The sequence below is a fragment of the Chelon labrosus genome (assembly GCF_963514085.1).
Source record: "Chelon labrosus genome assembly, chromosome: 2".
Classification (NCBI taxonomy): domain Eukaryota; kingdom Metazoa; phylum Chordata; class Actinopteri; order Mugiliformes; family Mugilidae; genus Chelon; species Chelon labrosus.
This window is the reverse complement of record NC_140338.1, coordinates 12,300,707-12,319,830: the sequence shown is the minus strand read 5'-3', so window position 1 is coordinate 12,319,830 and position 19,124 is coordinate 12,300,707. Positions and strand designations below refer to the sequence as shown.

General features: G+C 43.6%; 1 protein-coding gene across 2 annotated transcripts in view; it reads left to right on the top strand.

The window, feature by feature from the left end:
• The window catches only part of slit2 (slit homolog 2), an 88,035-nt gene that overhangs the window by 56,603 nt on the left and 12,308 nt on the right, over nucleotides 1–19,124 (top strand). For both annotated transcript variants that reach the window (XM_084570907.1, XM_084570906.1), the window contains 18 exons: nucleotides 139–210; nucleotides 380–451; nucleotides 3,290–3,361; nucleotides 3,592–3,735; nucleotides 4,920–5,083; nucleotides 8,916–9,066; nucleotides 9,188–9,262; nucleotides 9,468–9,611; nucleotides 9,817–9,960; nucleotides 10,053–10,219; nucleotides 10,309–10,441; nucleotides 12,965–13,033; nucleotides 13,366–13,437; nucleotides 14,556–14,627; nucleotides 14,772–14,843; nucleotides 15,843–16,006; nucleotides 17,130–17,254; nucleotides 17,557–17,654. In XM_084570907.1, the coding sequence (XP_084427033.1) occupies nucleotides 139–210; nucleotides 380–451; nucleotides 3,290–3,361; nucleotides 3,592–3,735; nucleotides 4,920–5,083; nucleotides 8,916–9,066; nucleotides 9,188–9,262; nucleotides 9,468–9,611; nucleotides 9,817–9,960; nucleotides 10,053–10,219; nucleotides 10,309–10,441; nucleotides 12,965–13,033; nucleotides 13,366–13,437; nucleotides 14,556–14,627; nucleotides 14,772–14,843; nucleotides 15,843–16,006; nucleotides 17,130–17,254; nucleotides 17,557–17,654 (2,010 nt within the window). The remainder of the gene's footprint in view (nucleotides 1–138; nucleotides 211–379; nucleotides 452–3,289; nucleotides 3,362–3,591; nucleotides 3,736–4,919; nucleotides 5,084–8,915; nucleotides 9,067–9,187; nucleotides 9,263–9,467; nucleotides 9,612–9,816; nucleotides 9,961–10,052; nucleotides 10,220–10,308; nucleotides 10,442–12,964; nucleotides 13,034–13,365; nucleotides 13,438–14,555; nucleotides 14,628–14,771; nucleotides 14,844–15,842; nucleotides 16,007–17,129; nucleotides 17,255–17,556; nucleotides 17,655–19,124) is intronic.

Below are 19,124 nucleotides of genomic sequence, written 5' to 3'. Positions count from 1 at the left end.
AAGCGCCTTATCTGGAAATGTTCCCCTTAGCCAGAGCCCCCGGGAAAGAGCGGCAGTCAAGAATACAGCCGAGATAGCTCTGCGATAAGGGAATGTTAATGTTGCTCCTCAATGGCTTGTGTGTATGTTTCGTTCCAGACGATTGGAGCAGAACGCCATCAAGGTGATCCCAGCTGGGGCCTTTTCTCCTTATAAGAAGCTGCGCAGGATGTGAGTAAACGATGAGATACAGTCCACGCATTCTGCACCCTGTCAGCCATCCGCTAAAACTTCTGTTGCTGCCCTGTTTGTAACTTGCGCTGACCTCTTTTGTTTCCCTCTCTGGTTTTCTCTCTTCCCCCCACCCGACTCTGGTTCTGGTTCTGTGCCCTTTTCACAGAGACTTGAGTAACAACCAGATATCAGAGCTGGCCTCGGACGCCTTCCAGGGTCTGCGCTCCCTCAACTCTCTGTGAGTATTGTGCGATATGCGTGTGTTTAAGATGCGGCCCGTACAAACTCATTTAATTCGTGAGACCTTGGGAAATGACATGGCTACAACAAACAGACCATAGTTTATCAAAATTGTTTAAATGTCTTTAGTTGGAGGAAAAAACAAAGCATGCCTGCTGGTATCTGCCAATAAACTGGACACTGATGGAACTGAAAAGCGTGTCCGTCCATTGCGGTGGACGTTTACAGCGAACGTCCTGTGTAATATCCGTTTGCTGAACGACTCCACCAAAAGTATGATTTATCACCCGTAGGCTAGCAACGACAAATTATCAGAGCAGACCTTTCGAGTTTTGAATTTCTCAATGCGCCAAAACAGTGTGCATGTGGTTCTCATAAGTGCAACAGTTTATTTTAACATTTCCAAAACCATAAAAGTGAATAAAGTTGTAGGAAATCGATGAAACAAAGTGTCTGCCTAACCCGTCGTGTCAAATGATTTGTTGCGCACAGCTCTGAAAAGTCATGCTTGACAGTTTGAGGAGCGCTGTAAGCCAAATCTATGTAGTTGGCATGCCGACGGATGACTGTTGCACCGTGTGTGCATAACAGACACGCACTGTTATTATTTGTAAATCCTTTCACCATAGGCTCATGTTATAAAACCTCAGCTGCGGCACTTAATCAAGCACTAACTTCAATAGGTAATAAAATGGTGAAAGGGATGTCTCACCAAACAATGACTCTCACTTTCTTCCCTGATAATCATTAGAGGAACAATTATTGGAACAACTCTGGTTTTCATAACCCGGGAACTAATACCATTACATGAATCAGCCTGTTCAGCTGTACAGCACTTAATGGGAAATAAAAGCGCGCACACAATGGTTCAGTTTGGGGTGTTGCATTAGCTGACAAAACTCCACATTACCCAAAATAAAAGACCCCAATAAAAGAAAATAAAAACGAGTGAGAATAAAATAAAGTACCCTGGCAGTTTGCTGCAAAATCCAGCTGCCTGGCAAGATGCTTCGCTGACCTATGGCATTACCGAGTCCAAGAACAAAGACGTTATGAGCCTCATACGTTACTATGCGGGGGTGAGAGATGGGTTATGTTAGAAAAAGACTTGTTTAGAACTGACACACTGACAGAAACTGGTAAAACACAAACAATCTCAACCATTTAATCATCAATCAATCAACCGTTTTAGGGTCAGATCTGAGAAAATCTGCTTCTTGAGTGTGGAAACATTTACCCAATATGCAAACCGTGAACTTTATAGTCTTATCCACCAATCCTTTACACTTGTAAAACCTACACAAGGGCCCTGATTACAGCTTTATTTCCACTTTCTACTTCTTAACTTTTATTATTATTTAAAAAAATACATACTCACAACTACACTTTTGAAATGATGCCGTTGCTGGTTCTCTCTGTGACCACCGGCTTTGCGTGTGAAGCTTTGGGAAGGAGTCCGGAGAGACTCGGTGCAGAGGGAGCGAGGGACGTAAGGTTATTTCATGAAGGAGTTATATTAAGGTCTCGTCTCTCCAAAGTCAATAATTCATAAAACGCTGAATTGCTGAATGGAGGCTTCTGCCACCTCATTACACATTCACCACAGAAAGAATGGGACGCGCACATTCATGCTGACACACCGCACGCAGCAGCATGGCTTTCGCATTAAAGCTGCGCCGTGTGTTTATTGCGTGTCAGTGTTTGGTTAGAGGGAATGTAAATGAGCTGCTTCGGCCGCGTCCGTGCGCACGTGCGCGTGTGGATGGTACGTGTCAACGTGAGCCACAAATGGAGCGTCCAGTCCCCGCGCCAATGTTGCGCTGCCCAACCTCAGGTCTCTCGGGGACGGCCACTCAGCACAATGAAATAAAAGCCAATCTAAAACACATGTCTTTAGACTGCCTACATACACAACTCAACTGAGCGTGGAGCGTAAAGATGACTGATAACTCTGGTGTGAGTGCATCCAAGGTATTTGTTTGGGGCGAGGCAGCGGCGCTCACAGTCTCGACGTGTTTGTGTGTAATCTGATGTATTTATAAAGAAGTTATTTTTCCTCAGATAGCGGCGTACATTCCTCAAAGCCGCAGCCGCTGATGTGTCGATAACACGTGTTCATAGCTAGAGATAGATTTGTGTCCGGGGTGTTGACATGCAGCCAGGCCTCGAGTCAGAGTCAGAGTTTTTATAGCTTGTGTTTTATTGGTATGATTTAACTTGGAGACAAGAGGGCCTTCTCATTCTTGACTACGGTCTTTTTTTCATTTCTTTCAAGTAATAACAATAAACAGGACACTATTAAGGGCAAATCTGCATAAGTACTACATGAGTACTTTTAGTTTTTGATGTTTTATGCACACTTTCTTTTTAATACTTTAATAATTTACTAGTTTCTATCTATAGTCTAATCTATACTCCTCCCACCACTGTCCACCGCCACACATTTGGTCAAACCAGAGTAAAACAAACTCTCTGCTTGTCCCTCGGCTGCATCATTCCCACGTTATTGGATTTGAAATATAGTTTTAATCTCTCCACATTCCTAAACGGGAGACATTGTAGTCATAATCAAACATTATTTGGCAGCGTCTTTTATAATATAAATGTAGCATTTGTTCCTGGAACGCCGTCAAACGCTAATTAAACATTAGATCATGGCTCTTTTTCCAGCATCAAAGCCGCTCATATTTTTCCATCATTTACCAGATTCTAGATGAAAGAGGACAAAAGGAGTTTGACTTTCTGTACAGTACACACCAAGTTTCTGTTTTCGTATTATTGCTCTATAATACTGCTGTGTGCATAACTCATAAACGTCGTTTTTTGTGCTCTGCAGGGTTCTGTACGGCAACAAGATCACCGAGATTTCCAAAGGGCTGTTTGAGGGGCTGTTTTCCCTGCAGCTGTTGTGAGTAGATACACGCACACACACCAAGAGCTCACATCTGCATCTCGTTGATATTCAGCTGAAAAGTGCTTATCTAAAACATTGTCATCAGAGGGAGGACGCCATGACTGAAAGCCATCATCACTGACCTGCACCCACCGGAATGATAACAGGATAAGCCTTCGTTCCTTTCTCTCTCTCTCACTGTTTCTTTAACGCTGCTGTCTTTTTTTTTTCCCTGTTTGCTTCAGGTTACTGAATGCTAATAAGATAGCGTGCCTGCGGGTGGACGCTTTTCAGGACCTTCACAACCTCAATCTGCTATCACTGTATGACAACAAGCTCCAGACCATCGCCAAGGGGACCTTTTCATCTCTAAGAGCCATACAGACGCTGTACGTGCACACATTACACACACACACACACACACACACACACACCAGACACGAAGAGGTAAATAAGAAGGTGTCATTCTTTTGAGGAAGTTAAACACTCAAATATGGAAAAGAGAAAAACAGATGTTGTTTATGCGTCTCGGATCACTAGGCCCATTTGTTGTGTCTTGTTCCCACATTATCAGTGACATTAACAATAAACAGAACGTTCTGTTGCCAGTTTTGATAATTATAATAATGACTTCTGTCTTAATCCACCATTTTTTTCCCCACTGTTGTTTCAAATTACACAGCGGTATAGAAGAGGTACGTACTGTACATCAGCTATCACCACCACCTTCAAGAGCACTCAGTAGACTTTCACCCAAATGAGAAACATCTTGTTCTGGCTCTTGGTGTCGTCTCCTGGGTGTATACTTAATGCTCAGATTCAGTTTTTGTTAATAAAACAGGAGAAAAAGGGTTTATACTATACACCAATCAGGCATAACATTATGACCACCTTCCTAATATTGTCTAGGTCTCCCTTGTGCCTCCAAAACAATTCATCAGAGAATGGACATGGACCTTCTGAGGGTGTCCTGTGGTGTCTGGCAACATCATGTTGTTAGTGGGGGCCTTTGGGTCCTAAGGGTTGAGGGGAGGGGCCTCTGTGGATCATCCCACAGATACTTGATCAGTTTTGGATCTGTGAATTTGGAGGCCAGGTCAACACCTTGTGGTGTTTTTCATGTTTTGTTTTTTTTTAGTTGTTCCTAAACCGTATGTGTGTGTGCCTGTGTCAGGCTGCATCCTGCTGGGGATGGCTGCTGCCATCAAGGAGTGTCATTGCTATAGGGTGGGGGAGCCTGGTCTGTTCTAGTTGGGTGGTACATGTCTAAGTAACATCCACATAAACTCCAGGTCCAAAAGTTTCCCAGCAGAACACTGAATTGTCACAAGATGGTCAATGACATTCACTTCTCCTGTCAGTGGTTTTAATGTTGTGGCTGATCAGTGTAGGTTACAACATAGATACATATGTATGCATATGTATATTTATTTGCAGCATCGTTAGATTACCTACTATTAACAATACTGTGTGAGGTGTCCAGATAAATGACTTCTTCTCCGCGTATTGTTCTAACAGCTTACCTGTGTGTCCTTTCTTTGTGTCCATGTCCGTGTGTGTGTGGGCAAATCAGTCACTTAGCCCAAAACCCCTTTATCTGTGACTGCCATCTGAAGTGGCTGGCAGACTACCTGCAGGACAATCCCATTGAGACGAGCGGCGCCCGCTGCACCAGCCCTCGGCGGCTCGCCAACAAACGAATCGGACAGATCAAGAGCAAGAAGTTCCGATGCTCAGGTACAAACACACGCTCACGTGACTTCATATGCAGCTGCTCACATTCAGTATACATACCATATATATATATATATATATATATATATGCACATATACACACACACACTGCCTGGCCAAAAAAAAATAAAATTCCACCTGGATTTAACGAAGCAAATGGGCACGGGCCTCCTATTGGATAATTACTGCATGGGTGATTATCTTTCAGCTGGCAACAAGTTATTTAACCCCAACTGATGCAATGAGTAGCTTCTCATTTCTTAAACAACCATGTCTAAAGACACATCCTGTGGTTGTGGACAAGATGTTAGTCTGTTTGAGAAGGGTCAAATCATTGGCATGCATCAAGAAGAGAAAACATCTAAGGAGATTGAAGAAACTACTAAAATTGGGTTAAGAACTGTCCAACACATTATTAAAAACTGGAAGGATAGTGGGAACCAGCACATCAGGGTAAGAAGAGAAGCAGATGAATTGATGCACCCATCATGCCTAGTGCCTACTGTACAAGCCTGTGGGGGCAGTGCTATGATCTGGGGTTGCTGCAGTTGCTCAGGTCTAGGTTCAGCAACATTATGTTGCCCAAAGAATGAGGTCAGCTGACTACCTGAATATACTGAATGACCAGGTTATTCCATCAATGGATTTTTTTCTTCCCTGATGTTCATGGGCATATTCCAAGATGACAATGCCAGGATTCATGGTTCTCAAACAGTGAAAGAGTGGTTCAGGGAGCATGAGACATCATTTTCACACATGGATTGGCCACCACAGAGTCAAGACCTTAACCCCATTGAGAATCTTTGGGATGTGCTGGAGAAGGCTTTGTGCAGTGGTCAAACCATCATCAGTACAAGATATTGGTGGAAAATGAATGCAACACTGGATGGAAATAAATCTTGTGACATTGCAGAAGCTTATCGAAGCAATGCCACAGCGAATGTTGGTGGTGACTTTTTTTTGGCCAGGGTATATATCCACAGTTTTCTGATCATGCACACTCAGATTTCCACATATTCAAGACAAACTGCCTCCTCCTCTGCTCTCATTCTGTGTCTTCCTGCTGGGATTTTCCCTCAGCCTCCTCTCTCTACTAACGTCCCTGTTTTTACTATTTTCTGGGATCGCTTTTACACACACATACAAACAGTGAGTCTTCTTGTCTGGCCTTTTGCTCTTTACTTGTTTTTCACTTTCACTCTCTCTGTGTCTTCTCCATTAGCTAGAGAACAGTATTTCATCCCAGGTACTGTACAAAGAGCATGTGCGACTGTGTGTGTGTGTGTGGCACTGTTTGTTCACTCATAGCGAACGCTGCACACTCACACAACACTTGGAGTGATTTGCCTGGACTGACACCTTTTGTGGATGCTAAAACGTTGCCTTATAATAGTCCGGAGAGCGCATCACGCCTCACCAGATAACTGCTCTCTTGTCCTTGCACTGGGTTTCTGCTGGTAACCGTAACCTTGGCGATAGTGGGAGAGAAACTGTTGGATTAATAAGCTCAGGGGTCACTGTTAGCTAAGCATTGTGTGCAAGACACGGGCACAGCACGGAGACTATATCCAGCACGTCTTTTTTTTTTGCACATCTAATGATAGTGAACTCGTGAGCGCGTGTCCAGGAGCATCTGTGTCGGTTTCTCTCCCTGCAGAACATCAAAAGGTCACACAGTTACCATGCTCAGAGGGGTGCTGGGAAATATGTAAATCAGACATGCATATGAGATCAGTAGCAGGGCTAAAGGCGGTCATTACTACAGCAGCACACAGAAGACACTCGGCGGTGTGTGTTGGAATAAGAAATGTATGTGTGTGTGTGTGCAGTCATTAACTCTGAAGCTCACCGGGGGGACAGAGGTTTCAAAGCCCAAATACCACATACGGGGCCAAGCTGAATAATTTAGGAACATTTGCGGTTGAAAAGTTGAATAAACATGTTTTATTCTGTGATGCAAGCCTGGCACTGCACCTCTGATCAATACATCTGAAAGCATCTAGTTTAATTTGCATTTCGTCCACTGTTTCACGCTGCTAAAAAAAAAAAAAAGCACAAGTGGCTAAATTCTCTCGCTCACGAACACGTCCCTCGTCCACGTGTGCTTTCTGTCTCGCCGTCTCACCCCAAAAAACCGAGTTAAGACTCGGCCTCGCTTCTGGCAAATGAGGCCCAGGGTACGTGCGCTTGGATGAGAGCGCCCGTCCCATGTCGTGTGATGCCAGCATGGTTCTCGGCATCCACGAGTCATTACTCCTTTAAATGAATCACTGCCTGGGGACTGAGCACGAATCGCAGCACAAATTGCAGCTTTTCCTCTCGGTTTTTCATCAGCTTTTCTTTTCCCTCCTGTTCAAATAAACCAGTGAAATCCCTTCTTCTTTCTCCTACTGCCTTTCTAACACACTCAGGAGTACACCATACCGGCTGTAAGTAACACATACAAACACACACACACGTGGTTCTCCGTCACACCCGAGCCCCTTACCTCTTGTCCCCGAGCCGGCCTCTGACCTTCGACCTTTACCACAGTGACCTTTGACCCCTCTGTGACTCCTCTTGTCTGTTTACAAAAAAGAATACGCATAAAACCTACACTTTAGCGCACGATGATTCATGGATTTCTCTCGTTTGTGTATATCTGTGCGTGTGTGTGTGTGTGGTACCCAGAAGTGAGGGCTTCTCTTGCATTCAGTGCTGCTGTAACTCTCCTCCCACTCCTCTGTAACAGCTGCTCTGTTCCTGTTCTCTCCTGTCGTCTGTGGATTTAGATGTCTGTGGATGTTCCACTCTCCCGCCTTCTCCTTGGCTTCTCTCAATCACTCCACTGCACTTTCTGCTTCGACTGATCTCCTCCTTCATGTCTCCTCCCTCTTGTTATCGCATCCATCCTCTATTTGCCACACTTTTTTTTTCTAATTTCTTCATCCCTGACTTACACATCGTTTCTCTCTTGCTCTTTCATTTCCTAACTACTCTCATTATTATCTACTTCTTACATCCTCTTCCCTACCACTCTTTTCCTCTCATCTCATGTCCTCTCACTAACCCCTTGCCTTCTCCACCTCCCCTCCTCCTTTCCTGTCCTATCCTGTCCTCTCTTTATATGTATTATCCTTTCCTTCTCATCCTCTCCTCCTCCTCCTCTTCCTTCCCACCCCTGTGTTCCAGCGGAGGAGCAGTCAGTCTGCAGGTTGTTCCTTTGTGCTTGATCTAACCATGTGGCTGCCAGGTTCCTATAGTGGAACATGGTTCTGTCAAGCACCATGGAACGGCCCCGCAAATCCCTACAGCAAGGCCGAGACGCAAGAGACAGCAAACTCCCGTCTCTCCCCACAAACGTTGTGTGCGTGTCTGTGCGAGTGTGATAGACGACTGCCTGGGTTGTGCGTGTCATGCTCTCATTTCTGATGCTGTTTTGTTTGTGCTTTGGTTTCAAACACTAACAACTGCTTTGTAGTCTGACAGGGCGGGGAAAAAAAAAAACCTCCAGTTTGTTTCTCATTGTGGGTGCAAGTCTGTCCACGTACTCGTTTTGATCTTCACCGTTTGTGTGTCTTGGGTGTGACTTGGCTCCTTAAAGGCTGTGATACACATGGAGAATTTTGAAGTAATGCACATGCAATGGAGGAATGTTGCATGTGATCACAATCAGTTTTTTGAAAACAAACAAAAGCAGCCCCTCCGCAAAGCTTTAAAAATTCTTCCATTGTATCGCAACTTTCACCTTGGCCATCAGCAGTGTTTTAGTTGGAGCCGATGCCAGTTAATGCTGGGGTTCCACTCTTGCATAGCGAAAGGCATTCAGTGACATTGCGGCTGTGATTGTGACCAGGTACCGAGGATTACCGCAGTAAGCTCGGAGGCGACTGCTTCGCCGACTTGGCCTGCCCCGAGAAGTGTCGCTGTGAGGGCACGACAGTCGACTGCTCCAACCAGAAACTCACCAAAATACCGGATCACATTCCTCAGTACACCGCTGAACTGTGAGTCTTTGTTTGGCTAATACCTCACCCTTGACCCCCCTCCTGCCCAATCGGCCTCTTTAGCTTCAAACGCTCTTTCTTTGCCTCTCTTTGTCTCTGACCACCTCTGCTTTGTTCTCAGGCGCCTGAACAACAATGAATTCAGTGTGCTCGAGGCGACGGGGATCTTCAAAAAGTTGCCTCAGCTGAGGAAGATGTGAGTCACACATGTAAAAGTAACAAGAACAGAAATGAATTCATATGTACAGCACAGAAAAAGCCGTAAATATATAAATACAGAAATTAAAATGAACCATGTGCATTGCTTCTTTCTTTACTTCTTCCCTCATCCTCTCTACATGTGTGTTATTTCCTCTTTCTACCTTCTTACCTTTCTTCCTCCTGCTTCCCTGTCTTTGCAGTAACCTCAGTAATAACCGTATCACTGACATAGAGGAGGGCACATTCGAGGGAGCCTCCGGGGTCAACGAGCTGATTCTGACCTCCAACAGGCTGGAGAACGTACACCACCGCATGCTGAAGGGACTGGGTGGCCTCCGCACACTGTGGGTACACACACACATGCATATGCATCTAACTTGCCAGCAATATTCAAATGCCCCCACACACTGAGACGCTGTCCGCTGAATATATGAGCATGCATAATTCACGAGTTGATAAAACAATATGTGAGTTTTATTTTTTTTCCTGTAAAATACTCAGTTTTCTGCATTTTCCCGTGTCTGCCTTCCTGTGTGTGTGTGTGAGTAGCATGCTGAGGAGTAACCGGATCAGCTGTGTGAGTAACAGCAGCTTTGTGGGGTTGAGCTCGGTGCGTCTCCTGTCACTCTATGACAACCAGATCACGTCCATGAACCCGGGCGCCTTCGACACACTGCACTCCCTGTCCACACTGTGAGGATAAACAAGTTGACACATTTGAAAATACAAATACAAAAAGCTTAAAAATTTAGCATTTTCATCTCCTTTCTTTCTTTGTTCACCAGAAACCTCCTGGCAAATCCCTTCAACTGTAACTGCCACCTGGCGTGGCTCGGCGACTGGCTGAGAAGGAAACGCATCGTCACTGGCAACCCTCGCTGCCAGAGCCCTTACTTCCTGAAGGAGATTCCCATTCAGGATGTAGCCGTCCAGGACTTTGCATGTGAAGATGGTGAGAATGAGTAAACATGGTCAGCACAAATGCAGCCATCATCATCCTTCTGCTCCTCTCATCTTATCCATACGTCTCATCGCCACCAGGTAATGACGAGAACAGCTGCTCTCCAGTGCTGAGGTGTCCAGCAGAGTGTTCCTGTCTGGACACTGTGGTGCGCTGCAGCAACAAGGGGCTCACAACGCTGCCCAAAGGCCTCCCCAAAGAGACCACCGAACTGTGAGTTCAAATCCGTGAAGATCCTCAGTCATCCAGGTCGTGGTATAGCCAAAAATCAAGCTGGACTTGTTTGAATTTTCTTGACGACGTTTCACCACTCATCCAAGTCACTTCTTCAGTTCTAAATGACTGGTTGGGGGGTTTAGGTTTTTATTAGGAACTCACATCACTAGCAAAACCAATTCCTCCAATTGCAGGTGAGTATGTGGTCAGTTTCCTCGCAGATCTTCCAAATAATAACGCCATCAGTCACTTAGAACTGAAGAAGCTACCTGGATGAGATGACTTCAAGAAAGCTAAAACAAGTCTAGGCAAATTCAATTTACTTGTTTTTACGTTTGAGTTTAAGACACCATTCATTGCAAACACCAAAAAGTTTATAAAAAAACGAGTCTGTTTTTGTTTACTTGACATTTTTCATATAATCCAGTTAGATTTTCAGTGGTTTCACTGAGTCAATGATCCCAACCCACACAAGAGTTGGCACTCGATCAGTCTTTTCAAAGAGCTTCCACGGATGTGAATTCGGTATAAGACCCTTGTTTACACACTGCCTCTCCCATTGCACCATCCATTTTGTGCATCAGAAAAGTTCAAACCTATTACGTTGCATATTTGAAGCAACCACTGAAAGCCTTTTGGCAGCGACAGTAATTACACAAACGTTGTTGATGCATGCATATGACATACGCATGCTGGCTCTGGAAAGTTCCAGGATCGTGTTCGGGAATAGACTACAAAAATACCGAGAAGTTTCTGAAGCTCCAAGACAATAATCCACTATTTAGTTTTTCTCAAAATATTGACCTGTCCAAGAATCCATGACTGTCCTCAATGCCTCCTATTATTTAAGCGCGTTTCAACACTGTTGGCTAATTACTGCCTTTCTTATTTAGACAGTAATTCTTAATCTGAATTTTATTAGACTCATACTTAACAGGTACACTACCTAGGGGTTGTACCGAGTAGTCGACTAGTCGACTATACTGCTGTGCCGTGACGCTTTTGGCAGGAAGTCGACTAGTCACTGATCACGTGACAATAACAACATGGACGCTTCCGAGAAGACAGGTGAGGAGCTCAGTGGGTCATTGCAGCAAACTAGCAGCGGTTCATCAAGTGTGTGGAAATACTTCACTAAAGATGAAGCCCCTTCTACCGTGACATGTAGAATATGTAAGTCAATACTACTGCAATGCACATCCGCTAACGCTAACAGAGGAACGGTCCAAATCCTCTCAACGACAGTCAATTAACAACTTCACCAGCGGTAACAGAGAGAAGGAGGCTACAAATCAACAGTTTACTGGTGAATATCCAAGATATACCGCATTTTTTTTATACCCCGGCTACATTATCCTCTTTTACAACACGCTGTGAAGAGCTATTAAACGCTATTGACGGTGCCGATTAATATAGGCTACCCCTGCAGCGCACAGAATTGATAAGCTCGTGTGTTTATGTTCAGTACTGTTGTGTTATATTAGTTGACACTGTTGCTGTGAGCGAGAGCGGCATATTAAAAGTGTCAGACTGACGGTGTTTACGGTCCTCCGTAGCTTCTTTTGTGTGAGACGCTAAAATATATAGTATTCAGGTCAAGAATATAACTCTTATACTGTGTTTTTATGTGTGACGTCATCGACTAGCCGACGTCGACTCGACTTTCACCACGTATTAATCGACGTAAAAAAAAGTCCCTCGACCCCAAACACTTCCTGCAACAGTTTTCTTCTTCAATGCTTCCAAACAAAATAAAATTCATTGCTAAGAAACGCGAAAGAGTCGTCACAGTCACCAGATTTAAAATCCAAGAAATACAGAGACAATCATGGCGCTTACAAAATTGATCAGCATTATGAAAACCATAAAGCTTTGTTGAGGGCTTTGGTGTAATTCATCAGTACCAGTAATGTGCTGGAGCTTCACCTAATCAGAAAACAGGTGAAAACACAGTAACGCTGTAAAGGATTGTAGAGACACAGGTACATTGCATTGCAGGCTCACAAAGGATTTTATTTCAGAAACTAATTTCGACACACACATAACAATCCCACACGATAAATCCCCGATGATTAGAAAATGATAGCCTTAAATTAAACATCAGAGGGCCGACTTGGTGGTATTTTCTATCATTTCAGTATTCCTCCTGTGGGGGACATGGTTCTTCCAATATTAACAAAGACTTAATTAATAGGCTGGATTAATAGCACATTGTATCAAAGGGAAGGAGAGAGGACCTCACTTGTGTATGTGTGTTAGAACGAGAGAGAGAGGCAGAGAGACGCCTGTGGGGATATTAGGCTCCAGTGTTTATTATGGCTGTAGCAGTAATGACTGCTCACACTGGTGGATATGAGGAATTTCCCACATGGTTAAAACTTCATTTTCTCCCTTCTCATTTTCTGTGTCTCTGTTTCCCATTCCTCCTTTGCATCTTCTATTTTCACTATATTTCCCCCCTCTCTTTTGTTTCCATTCTCTGTCTGTGTGCACTAATCTCTTCCTCTGTCTGTCTCGCAGGTATTTGGATGGGAATCACTTCACTCAGGTTCCTGTGGAGCTTTCCAATTACAAACACTTAACACTCATGTAAGTCTCACACGCAGGGCCTCGACAGACAACAGATATTACACACAAAGGTTTTAATTCACAAAGCCAGATTTCGTTAAGGATTCTGTCTTGGCCTGTGTTTTCCTGCACTCTGCTTATTAAACTAACCGACTGTTATTCTGTCAGAGTTCTGTTTTGAATCACTGTTGTGACCTTGTTTGGTCCTAACACCGCCGTGACAGTCGACAGTGTACAGCAGACTACGGAGGAGTATTATGTGATGCCTACGGACTCTTGTTTGCGTGTGGATTCGCATGTGTTTACCGTGCTTGTGCGTGTGTTTTATGTCTCTGTTGTCGTTTCCTTTTCAGTGATTTGAGTAACAACCAGATCAGCACGTTGTCCAACCACAGCCTCAGTAACATGTCCGAACTGCTTACCCTGTGAGTCTGGCTTTACATCAGTCCTTTTGCGATGCGTGGTGGTGTGGGTGTGTGCGCATGTGTGTAGGTCACAAATGCTCAGGGAGAGGATGCCCTTGATCAGATGAAAGCATAAAATCTAGTAAGGAAGCTGCAGCTACTTTGTGAGACTGTATTACATAGTCACACATATAGTAACCACCTGTGTGCTGTCTTAAAAGAATTATGGGAATGTCTGAGGGCACCGTTAGCAAACAATAATACAAGTTTTTGTTTGTATTTGTCATAAAACAAGTGAGGAAACTGCCTGAAGCAGTTGACAAGTCTATCTCAGACAAATCATATAAAAAAATGTCAGTAATGCATAAAGCAGTCAGGGAGTGGAAGATGTACTGGTTTGGGACCGTGAGTAAACATGTTATATACATTAATAAGTTGTGTTTATATCTGCCGTAGACAGTATAAAGATGAATGGCAGAACAGCTCCTCAAAAGTGAAATCAAAGCAAGTACAGCTCCCCCTGGTGGCTGGCTGCAGTATAGGTCATAAGCTCCGCCTCCTCCATGTTAGTGGATGGGACTTGGGAAAACTAAAACACTAAAATACACGTCAAATAAGATTTTTTCAAGGATAGTTTTTGTCGTTTTAGGTGGTTAATGTAATGTTGATGCCACTCTTGGACTGTACTGCGCAAACTCCAAAGTCACAAGATGGCGCTGCCTGTATCTCTGAGAAGATAGCGTCAGTTTGGCCAATGCAAGGAAGTGGAGACACATTGTCCATATTTATATACAGTCTATGCACCAGTGTGCACTACAGATATTTTGTCTCATAGTTACTGTAAATGACTCTGCCCAAGGATAAAAAAAAAAAACACAAAACACATAAAGATCAGGGCTCTGAGTGCGAGATGTTTGTGTTTGTAAGACATGACTGTGTGCATCTTCCACTTGGAGGATGTGTTAAACTCTGTGTCTGTGTTTGCTGCTTTGCCTGTTTGACTCAGGGGGATGTAGTTTTGTAAAGTGGATCGTATGGATTTTCAAATGCTTTCGCTGCATTTGAAAATATTGTGTGAAAAAAAAAAAAAAAAAGTCTGCATTTGTCTCCATGTCAACGTGTCAATTCTGTGTGTAAAGAATCCTGAGCTACAACCGCCTGCGATGCATCCCAGTGAGGGCCTTCGATGGACTCAAGTCTTTGCGTTTGCTGTGAGTATCTCCACAAAACATCCTTATAGTAAAGGAGAACTTCAGAAAGTCTTGAGTCCAACTGGTGTTTAATAAGAAACGATTCACACTTTTAACATCCAGCCCCTTTTCTCTGCTCATCACGTTTCACTCGTATTTTCTCAGGTCTCTCCATGGCAACGACATTTCACTGATACCAGAAGGAGCATTCAAAGACCTGTCGTCGCTTTCCCACCTGTGAGTAACACACATACATCACTGCTCGTGTCTTGCTTTGTGATGGATGAATCTACCTTCTCACCCAAGTTGCCAACCCACAAAACCACATTTTCATCACCAAAGAGCCCGTTTTCATCACCTGAAAGGAAAAACTGCCTGTTCAGTGAGCCTCGGCTGTAACCATATGGGACTAAAAAGTAGCTGAACAAGAAATACATCCAAAAACTTTTTTTGTTAAATTAAAACCTGGATCCTAAATCTGCTTGGTCCTTCTTCCTGGTAATGGTAATAGATCCAAATATTTGCAATTCAAATGGTGTTCCTCTGAGCATTGTTATGTACCATGTTATTCCTCGTGGCTAAAACTTTTTTTCTTACTTTGCTGAATAATGGATTTTAACGGGAAATCTGTGAAATGGATCTATTGCAAAACCACCCACAAAACCCCTGCAGTGGAGATGAGCCCGCACAGAAACACAAGAAATCAAAGCGTTATAAAACTTATTCTGACAAGTACCGTGTAACGGACGAGGCTCTTGTTGAAAATAATATACTGACGTGACCATCAACTGATGACTGACTGGCTTTAGTTTACTCGTGTGGTCTTTTGGATGTCACCATCAAACTAAGGCTGTGGAACATGGTTAAATCGGTTTCGCACAAGTGAAGGATGATGAAAACAACTTAAGTTACCAGCAGCCAGTGAGGGAGGGCCTGAATCTGGGACGCTCTCTAAGATCAGCACCATGGATAGCGCTTATAACAACCAGCTGCTTCATCATCTTCTTTTTTTCAATACAAATGCCAGATGAGACCAGTTCTACCAGTCAGCACCTCTACTCGTGATACTATATCAGGGTTTCATGTTGAATTTGACAGTGATGGACGAGTCACACTTTTTTTTTTGTCTTTTGGCCCCATACTCCAGCACATTGGCTCTGAATTTCATGCACCTTTTCTCTCTTACGACTGTATATCTGAACATTGCTCTCATGTTTCCCTCTGTTTGTCTGCCAGGGCTCTGGGTGCCAACCCGCTGTACTGCGACTGCCACATGCAGTGGCTGTCAGACTGGGTGAAGAGCGGCTACAAGGAGCCAGGCATTGCCCGTTGCGCGGGGCCCGGTGATATGACGGATAAATTGCTCCTCACAACGCCCTCCAAGAAGTTTACCTGCACAGGTAAATGCACACTGTTACACACGTGCAGTACTGTCGCACAGGTAGCCTTGCACATGACCAGACACTATACACATTCAGAGACACTGTTGTATCTGAAAGAAGAATTATGCAAGAACAAAATCATGAACACGCATACTTTACAGGAGCAATAGTTAAGTTCTGTCAACAACAACAATAGTTAAGTGTGTCAACACACTTAATGAGGAGACCAGGGGTTGTCATTTACTAACTTGTCCAATCCGTATTTCCAAAAATAGAAATTGAAACAGCCCAATTTAAATATTTGGCATTGTGTATTTTTAGATTATTTATTAGGATATGCATTGTTTTCACTGGACAGTGATGTGTGTATATATATAATTAATGTGTAATCCACAAATGTGTTTGCACCTGACTGTGGCTGCAACTTTTTTGCAAAATGCGTCTGACTCTTGACCTTTAACCTTTAACCTTCAACCGTAACCTCATTATTTCTCATTAACTTTGAACATGTGACTGAAACCTATTTTTGACCTAATCTAACTGACGCCCTGTAGAAGTCCCCGGGCCTTGTGGTTTTCTGGTGCCAGGTAAAGTAGCCAATCATATCCCGGTACTTCCTCCTCAGTCCCCGGCTCCCCAGTCCGAGACGGTCCCACCTTAACGTTCCTCTCCTCTGAACCTTGACCAGACCCAAATACTCCTCCGCTTCCTTTTCAGCCCTCGTGTTCTGACCGCCGTCGTGTGCTCTGGCTGTTAAATGTCGATGTTCTGTCATCAAATCCTGGGGATATGTGTGTCTTCTGTACATGCCACGGTCCTGCAAAGACAATGTCATCTTATATATGTGAACATTTATTATGCAGCCTTGAAATGTTCCAGCACATATTAATGCTAATATTCCATTATCTATAGTACTTTATAATTCAAACTGAAGCCAAACATCTTAACCATTTGCAAAAAAAAAAGCTGACATTTGAAGGTGCAAGGTTTATGCAGGTCCCTAACAATGTGCAGCTGTCTTAAGTGTATGTAAACCTGTGTATTTCAACATCTCTTACTCCTTTAAATGCAGACAATTATAGGATATTAATCCTTCTCGTGTACATGTTTGTGTGTGTGTGTGGTTTGGTGCGTCACACAGGCCCCGTGGACATGAGTATCCAGGCTAAGTGTGAGCCTTGCCTGTCCAATCCCTGCAAGAACGACGGCACATGCGCCAACGACCCTGTTCACTACTACCGCTGCACCTGCCCTTATGGATTCAAGGTACACATGCCTTTTGCTCAGTCATCTGTCCTAACAAAGGGTCACCACTCGCAACTAGATAAAAGCCTTTCAGTATTTCCATTCTCATATACAGCACAAATGTACAAACAGGTAGATATACCTTGTCTTCTTTCTTTTTTCTCTTTTTCTTTAACAATGTATTTGTAAAGGGTTTGAGTGATGGCAGAAAGTGAGGATAAGAGAAAACTACTTCCAAGACAGTTGATGCAACACTTGGCAATTGTGACAGTCTGTTGTTTCTCTGACAGCACTCAATATGTGTGTGTGTGTGTGCTTTGCAGGGTCAAAACTGCGAGGAGCCCATTCACGCCTGCATCAGTAACCCATGCCAGAGCGGAGGAACTTGCCATCTGAAGGAAGGAGAGGAGAGCAACTTTTGGTGAGAGACTTCCGGCCGTTATTCCTTCACAGGCTATTATATGAATATTACATGAAAACATTTGCGGTCAGTCTCAAGGTTTACTTCTCAGCCTGGGAAAAGGATGTGGCCGCGTACCCTCTGTGTGTCCAGAGGATGGTTTCTAAAGCCTTTGTGTTGAGTCAGCATTTGCTTGAGAGGATGGCAAATATAGGATCCAGTACATCTGGGTCATTCTTTGTTTTATAATCTGTCTCCTTTTGAGCACCTCGAAATAATGCACATCACGGAAGTGCACCATTTGACATATTAACCGTTGGGTGTTTATCTAAATTATTAATGGTGCCTTTAATCCGAGATGACGTCTGAATATATGCAAGTAAAAAATACACTGCCTGGCCAAAAAAAAAGTTGCCACTAAAAAAAAAAAAAGTCACACACTCTAATATTTCGTTGGACTTCCTTTAGCTTTGATCACAGCACACATTCGCTGTCGCATTGCTTTGATAAGCTTCTGCAATGTCACTAGATTTATTTCCATCCAGTGTTGCATTCATTTTTCACCAAGATCTTGTATTGATGATGGGAGAGTCTGACCACTGCACAAAAGCTTCTCCAGCACATCCCAAAGATTCTCAATGGGGTTAAGGTCTGGACTCTGTGGTGGCCAATCCATGTGTGAAAATGATGTCTCATGCTCCCTGAACCACTCTTTCACAATTTGAGCCCCATGAATCCTGACATCGTCATCTTGGAATATGCCCGTGAACATCAGGGAAGAAAAAATCCATTGACGGAATAACCTGGTCATTCAGTATATTCAGGTAGTCAGCTGACCTCATTCTTTGGGCAACATAATGTTGCTGAACCTAGACCTGAGCAACTGCAGCAACCCCAGATCATAGCACTGCCCCCACAGGCTTGTACAGTAGACACTAGGCATGATGGGTGCATCACTTCATCTGCCTCTCTTCTAACCCTGATGCCATGGTTCCCCACTATCCTTCCAGTTTTTAATAAAGCGTTGGACAGTTCTTAAACCAATTTTAGTAGTTTCTTCAATCTCCTTAGTTGTTTTCTCTGCTTGATGCATGCCAATGATTTGACCCTTCTCAAACAGACTAACATCTTTTCCACCACCACAGGATGTGTCTTTCAACATGGTTGTTTAAGAAATGAGAAGCTACTCATTGCATCAGTTGGGGTTAAATAACTTGTTGCCAGCTGAAAGATAATCACCCATGCAGTAATTATCCAATAGGAGGCTCGTACCTATTTGCTTAGTGAAATCCAGGTGGCGACTTTTTTTTTTGGTCAGGCTGTGTATCTCAACAAGAGGCTAAACAAATAGTTTCCACGCTCATTTTTGTCCCATTTCATGATAACTGTTAAGTAAATAAAGATCAACGGAAAACTTTAAGGTACAAAATAGAAACTGCATAAATCACTATGTCAGCAGAGGTCCTGCAGGGTTTGTTGAATCAAGCTGAA